Source organism: Nelumbo lutea, chromosome 1 (genome assembly GCF_056320005.1).
Source record: "Nelumbo lutea isolate HS-2025 chromosome 1, American lotus-T2T, whole genome shotgun sequence".
Lineage (NCBI taxonomy): Eukaryota > Viridiplantae > Streptophyta > Magnoliopsida > Proteales > Nelumbonaceae > Nelumbo > Nelumbo lutea.
This window is the reverse complement of record NC_142684.1, coordinates 77,876,264-77,884,056: the sequence shown is the minus strand read 5'-3', so window position 1 is coordinate 77,884,056 and position 7,793 is coordinate 77,876,264. Positions and strand designations below refer to the sequence as shown.

General features: G+C 36.1%; 1 protein-coding gene and 1 pseudogene across 1 annotated transcript; both read left to right on the top strand.

Annotated features, from left to right (window-relative positions):
* The first annotated feature begins 920 nt into the window (after nucleotides 1-920).
* On the top strand, nucleotides 921-1,715 carry LOC148875534 (uncharacterized). The gene has a single exon (XM_088964843.1). It carries the CDS (start codon nucleotides 921-923, stop codon nucleotides 1,713-1,715), a length of 795 nt encoding a protein of 264 aa, XP_088820969.1.
* Nucleotides 1,716-1,779: 64 nt separating this feature from the next.
* LOC148875533 (5S ribosomal RNA) lies at nucleotides 1,780-1,898 on the top strand (annotated as a pseudogene).
* The last annotated feature ends 5,895 nt before the right edge of the window (nucleotides 1,899-7,793 follow it).

The following is a 7,793-nucleotide window of genomic DNA, read 5'->3' as shown; positions in this document are numbered from 1 at the left end:
AGAAAATGCAAAAAGAAGAGAAATCTAAAATCCAAAAAGAAAAAAAAAAAAAAAACAAAGAAGAAAAAAAGAGGATGAGGATGTTCCCATTTTCTTTGAGTTTGTTTTAATTAATCAAAGTTATGGGAAACAATGCGTTGCCAAATAAAAAATAAAAAAAATGTTAAAAAATAGATCATTATAAAAAAGAAGAAAAAAGAAGAAAAAAATGGAGAAAAAATAGGGAAAAGAAGAAGATGTATATAAATAACAAAGGCAAAATAAGAGAGTAAAGCCAAAAAAAATACAAAAAAAGGGGAAAATAGACAAGCAAAAACAGAGAGAGGGAGAGACAAAAGAAAAACAAGGAAAGAAAGGAGAAGAAAAAGAAAATAATAATGCCCAAGTTAGGATATAGAAGAATAAGTAAAATGTGTGATAATGGTGCACAATGATCTAATTGATGTTCTTTTTCAGAAGAGGTTATTCTTAGAGATCCAAAATTCAAAAAGCATTATGGTTCAATCCAAATTCTTTACCATGTTTGAAGTTCCTCCTAAGACTGATTGCATCCCTCAAGCGACGGTTCCACCCAACACAAAGACAATAATGCCTATTCATGTCCCTCATAGTGACTACCTCCATCTCTAAGAAACATTGAATGAGATGTCTATCAAGTTGGCTAAATTGGAAGCCGAGAAATCCCATACTACTCAATCTGCTCCTGCAATGGAACCCAATCATCTTTCCCTCCTACATCTTATACCTTTGCATCCTCTTCATCCCATAACCTTGGTCCCATGCCAAATACTAGTCATCTCCTTTTGTTTTTACTACGGGAACCAAGCAGGCTCACCAGTCAAGGACATTTTCTACCCTTAACATTGAGAATCCAGCCATACCTCAATCCATTATTGCATCATTGGGAAAAAAGAATTTGAATGACTATTATCCATTCTTCACTCCAAAATCCCCTAAATGTAGAAATAAAGCAGATGAAAGATGAGCTGAGGAGGTTGAAAGAAATTCAGAATTTGGGAGTTATGGATTTTAGAGAGTTGTGCCTGTACCCTGATGCAGAATTGCTTGTTAAGTTCAAAATGCCAGACCTTGAAAAATATGACGGGAAGGGATTCCCACAGACTCATTTGAAAACTTTTTGCAGTGATATATTTCAATATGGATCCAATGAGAAACTACTCATTCAAATGTTTCAGAAGAGCCTTACAAGGAGTGCTAGAACTTGGTTTAAAAATTTGGTAGATGAAAATAATAGGACTTGGAAAGGTGTTTCAGAAGTATTCTTGGGCCAATTTTCTTACAACATGGATTTAGCACCTAATCAAGTAGAACTTGAGTCTATGTCTCAGAAGTCAGGAAAAAATTTCTTGGACTATGCATATCGATGGTATGAAATGGCAACTAAATTACAACACCTGATGCCAAAGGAAGAGATGGTACAGTTATTTATCAAGACATTGGAGGATCTATATCATACATTGTTGATTGCACAACCTTTGGATGATTTTAGTGATGTGAAGGGAGCTATCAGAATCGAAGAGGCTCTTAGGGAGGGTCGAATCAACCCAGTGATGATCCCCAAAAATTTTCCATTAGTAGGGAAGCCCTCTCCAAATTATAATGAAGGGAATGAAGTACAAGCTATTTCTACTTTTGAGTCTCAGGTACCTCAAGCCCATTATTCCAAGAGTTTCAAAGCTACAGCTTTGAAATAATAATAATAATAATAATAATAATAATAATATTAATAATAATATTAATAATAATGGCGAGCATATTGGGTGTGATCATACCAGCACTAATGCACCGGATCCCATTAGAACTCCGAAGTTAAGCATGTTTTGGCAAGGGTAGTACTTGGATGGGTGACCTCCTGAGAAGTCCTCATTTTACACCCCAATTTTAGAAGAATTCATTCATCAAAAAAAGAAATAATGGTGAGCATCTTGTTTGCTGAATTTCTTGTCGTTTAGTGGCTTTCTCTACTTAATTAGTATCATTTATTTAATTAGTTTTGCTGGTTATTTCTATTTCACATTAGGTGCTGATGAGCACCATGTGGGCCCCACCTATTGGACCTGGGAGAGGGGTGCTTAACACCTTCTCTCTTTCATCTGAGTCCTACCCGAACTGGTTCAGGCGGTGCCATGGTCTATTGGAGTCACTATTAAAAAAAAGGTTTCAAAGTCATTCTCGGAGGTTCCATCACTTCCATTTACATAATTGATGGGTGGCGACTCCATTTTCAGCCCACGTGGCAAGTTAGCCGATTTTTTCGACACTTACAATGGTGTAGAGATTAGACCAGTGACTTCAACGACTTTGATCATCTCCAAGAGCAACAACATCCCTAGAAGAAGGAAAGATTGAACTAAAGAATCTCCTCTAGTCTTACAGGTCCAAGAAAAGCTTATGTCCAACTTTTGTTTTGGTTTGAGAAAAGGACAAGTCTCTCTGATTTTGGGAAGAAGGAAAGTGGAAAAAACAGAGAGAGAGAGAGACCACCACCGCTACTAGAAATTAAAACGGCAACAATGCAGTCTCAGAATGAAATAGGGGAGGTGAGGTCGATGGGGGAAGAAGAAGACGAAGAAGAAGAAGAAGAAGAAAGAGAATAGTAAACCCACCTCATTGTGGGTTTCGTTAACTGATCTACCCAACCTGCCTTACCTTCAAGACAGAGTGAAGGAATCCCTTCACATGCACACTCCTCATCCCCTAGAAAGTAGTGGTGTAACTTCTTCCTTCTCTATTACAGCTACCGACTTTGTTCAGTCAGATTTGTTGGAAAATGATTTTCCAATCAAGATGAATATGACAATGACAACACCACCACCATTGTTGCTGGTGACGGTGATGCACCAAACTCAACTCAATACCGATCACATCCTTTGGAGAGAGTAAACTGAGTTCGTCTTAACTAAATGAGATTCAAAATCTTCAACTGTGGACATCACGATGCAATCATCAAAAACAAATCTTTTAAACTACGAAACTTATAATGAAAAGGGTAATATTGGATTTTAAAAAAATTATAGGTCATGTGGTGTCACATGTGCACAGATTGTGACAAAACATTAATGAACTCTAACGGTAGGGGTAGAACTAGTCAATTGTCAGAGAACTTAAGGATACTGTAAGATAATATGTAATTAATAGGGGAAGAGTTAGTTGATTAGCTAAACAGTAAGGGTATAAGAGATTTACCCTTTTTTATTTTTTCATCTGATTTAGGTGTTTTTATTTTGTTCATACAAGTCATCGATTAAAGCTGATGGTCTATATTCAAACTAAGGAGTTGTATTTAGTCCTATGTTTGAACAAAGTATTGGTGACTAATGGTTTGCACTAAACAAAAAAGGTGGTTTGTGTTTGAATAGAAGGGGAGAGAAAGAGAGATATATTCATCAAAAGAACTAGGGCTTCTATCGGTGGTTAGTGCATCATTTATGACTGGATGGAGTATTTCGTGATGGCTAATATTTTCAAATGCTTTGTTTTCTTATGGTTTGAATCTTCTGCTTTTATAGTCATCATATATGATGATTGGTGTTGTCCAAAAGGAGAACAGTGTTGGTGTTTTCTCTATTACATTCCCCATTGTTGCTTTTGAAAACTTAATGCCATTCCCCATTATGGTCTTTTCACTATTTCAGGGGAGAAGATTTCACTAATTAAACTAGACACAGTCCTTTTGTCTTGTCTAGACATTACTGTGGCAGTTGCCTGTGGTGACCAAACATCATTTTGAGTTCGATATATAGGAATCAAAATTATATGCCAAATGCCCCTAATGTTTCTCAGAATGTGGAAAATTTCACAAAATCCATTATTTTTTAGAAGGATTCTGAGAATGAGAAATTTCAAAATTAATGCTAAAAAAGGTCATAATATAGGATTCAATAAAAGAATGAGAGTTAATACTCTAAATACAAGATCTAATGAGAAGGAATTGAATGAAGAGAAATGTTGTAGTTCAAATTACATTATGTGGCCTCTCATAGACCAAATTAAAAAATGGGGGGTTATTCTAGTTAAGAATAGGATTCAACAAATGTTATTGTGAGTTAATGCCTTAAATTAAGTGTTACTAAGAGGAATTTGAATGAAAAGAAAAGTGGTTTTTTAAATTACATTTTTGTCCTTACAATTAGAAAATAACCAAACCCAAAAATTGGGATAATTTAGTTAAATAAAAATTTCACTCCCATTCACACTTTTAATAGTAGTATAGATTAATAAAAAACAAAATTAGAATAAAAAATACATGGGAGAACATAAGGTTCAAAATTTCCGAATGTATTGACTCATATTGGCCGATACGTATCATATCTTTATGGAGTTGGCATGGGAAACACTAGAAAATCCTTTGTATCATATCTTTTCGTCGTGCCGACATATTATCGAGGTGTATCAAGGGCGTATTGGGGGTGTATCAAGGTGTATCAATGGATACATTGCGGCTTTTCTATAGCTGAAAAACAAGTTTAAAACTTTTGAGAAAAAAGGGCTTCTAACTTTCTTTAAAAGCCTTAATTCTCTCCCAAACTTACCAGATCACTCCTACACATTTTTTTGATTGTAAGATATTTAAAAAAAAAAACAAAAAGAACCTCCAAAACTCAAGATTTTTTTGAGTTTTTTTCAAATTTTTAAAAATTTGCAAAAAATATGTATTTTTTCAACTTATTTGATAATATGTTGCAATATTTTTTTTTATTTGTTTTTTGTTTTTATGCTTGGAAATGCTTGTATATAGATTGATATACTCTCCCTATGTTGATAATCATATCTCTTCTTTTGTGCTTTAAATAGATCTATCTAAACTTTTAAAGAAAAATTAGAAAAATATAAAATAACAAAAAAATTATATTTTTGGTGTAATCTACCCATAAAGACTACTTGTGTCATAGATCTATGGGTGATCTACCATCTCCATAGATCTATTGAAATTTCTATAAAATATTCATTTTTGTACTTTTTAGAATAAAAATATTTGTTAATTAATTTTTGCAAAACAAAGAATATTTATTTTATAAAACTTTTTGTAATTTTAGAATAAAAATGTTTATCTTTTCTAATATTTTAATTCATAAATCTATTGAAATTTCTTGTGAAATATTTTATTTTTTACTTTTAATTATTAAAATAAAAATATTTATTTTTTCTAATTTTTAGCATGATCTAACCATAATATTTACCATGTCGTAAATCTATCGATGATTTATCACATCCATAGAGTTATATTTACTACATTTTTTTAATTTTTGTTATAAATTTTTGAATAAAAATAAAGTAATTATTTCAATAAGAAATAAATAATTATTTAAAAATAACAGAAAATGTTTCCTTAAAAAATTATTAGGCTTATATTTTGTAGTTATAACCTCATTAGAGAATACCCTTATGTTCTATATGTTGATTATGATATATTTTTTCATGAAAACCACTAAAGGACATGATTTCTATGTATAAATAGCTCATTTAGGCCTTATATATATTGTTATTGATGTATTTTTATGATTTATTGGAATATCTATAGTGTTTCCATGTGTAGCTTAATTTTTTGCCCATATCCATGTATATCCAAGATGTATCCCAATATGTTTCTTAAATTTATTTTTCTGATACATTTAGCATTTCCGATACTTTAAACCTTGGGTGGGTATAACTTGTCCCAAACTTGAGATACATCACTCTCTTCCTTTGACATGCACACCCACCCAATACACCGGTAGGGTGCCTGTATCGGTACTTTTTTTTAAGTTTTGTTTATTTTTCTTAAAAACTGGTTTAGAGGGATCGGTTTAAGGCCCGACTACTATCTAAACCATGATCTGACCCGATACAACCCCTGGAGGGGCGTATTGGGAAACCATCAGCACGACATGGGCCGATACAAATTGATACTTTGAACCTAATCTCTCTCATGGCCTTGGATGATCTGGGCTGTGGCCACTCTGTGATACTTTTGACCTTGTTCGGGTCCATTTTAATCCCTTGGCCTGAGATGATATGGCCCAAGTATCCCACTCTATCTCTACGACAAACTGACACTTAGTTTAAGAAACAACTAATGCTGCCAAAGGGTACTCAGAACAGGTTGCAAATGTGCCTCCATGGAGCTGCTGAATATCAGTATATGATCAATAAATACCAATACAAACCGCCACAAATAATTTTTAAAATCTTCATAAGGAACGAAGAGGGGGCATTAGTGAGCCCAAGGGCATTATAAGAAACTCATAGTGATCTAGATGTGTACAGAATGCAGTCTTGGCTATGTTTTCCCCTTTGATTCTAATTTTATGATAACTGGATCTAAGGTCTGGCCTAGAGAAGACTACTCCTTGTAGTTCATTTAATAGCTCGTCAATTATTGGCATTGGAAGCCTATCCTTAACTTTTACAGCATTCAGGTCTCTTTAGTCTACACACAACCACCAACCATCATCCTTTTTGTAGACCAATAATACTAAAGCTGAAAACGGGCTGTTACTAGTCCTAATAATTCCAAAATTTATCATCTCCATGATTAGCACTTTAATCTCCCTTTTTTAGTAATGAGGGTATTGGTATGGCCATACATTGAAGGGCCTGGTTCCTTGAATCAGTTTGAGGGTGCGATCATGGGCCCTAGGGGGAGGTAAGCCCACAGAATCTCTGAACACATCCGAGAATGCGTGCAACATTTCCTGAATCTCCAGATGGGCCTGTGGGTTGTTGGTGTCTGTGACAGGTGAAACCTAATGCAGAATGAAAACTTCGTGGGCCTTGCTCAAGGCCTTGGCAGCTGGTTCTGCTTCTAACACACACTGAATCAGCATGAGCAACAGTTCAGCGTTGTAACATGGTACGACCAAGTGACGGGCCTGTAAAGCATCTCGCTACGTTGTAGCTCGTGAAAAGGTTTCGCCACGACGTGAATCCTAGTCTCTCCGAGCTACCTTTGAAGAGATACTCCAAGGCAACTTTAGCTCACGAGCTAAAGTTATTAGCTCGTCCGAACACCCAAGCAGACAAGTCATTACGATGACCAATTCCACTAAGGGTAATCCTGGAGTGTTCCAAGCTCATTACAAAATAGATCGCGAATGAGCCGCACGAGCGCTCTTTAGGAAACTTCTGACTGATAGACCATACCGATCAGACTGCGCCATATCCCTTATTGATGGCGCAGTCCCAGTCCTTTCAGCAGTCTGCGTCCACGTCTCTCAGCAGGCAAAGGCATGCCTGCCACTTTGGAAACGTGTCACTCACCCGGGCGAGACGTACGGCGCAACGGCCACCTGCGCAGCCCTGGAAGGTAACAGCTATGGTAGGAGCCCAGTGGTGGTTATGCCCGACCTGATGTGAGTGTCCCTATAAAAGCCCTCAGGGTAGAAGAGAAACTTCTTGAGACCTCTAATCTCTCAAGTATAGTGAGAACGCGCTATCTGCACTCTTAGCCTTCGTCTTCTTCTTGCTTCTCCTTCATAGTACTAACTTAAGCGTCGGAGTATCCCCACTGGGTAAACTCCCCAGGGATTCTTCTTCTTCCTCTTCTCAGGTACCTTCTAGGAGCCACGTGAGTGCCAGCTAGGAGTGACCGGATCACGCTACATAATTTGGCTCTGTCTGTGGGAAAGACTTCAAAAAGCCTTTCTCTAAACTTTCACATTTTCTTACCCTCCAAAAACTCAACGCTCATGGCTTCCTCTAGCAACATCGGACGAAGCACGGAGATGAATAACTCCATCAATAACTCCATAGAACAGCCCCAGCTCCCTACTGTCTGTATCGGACAGTTCACC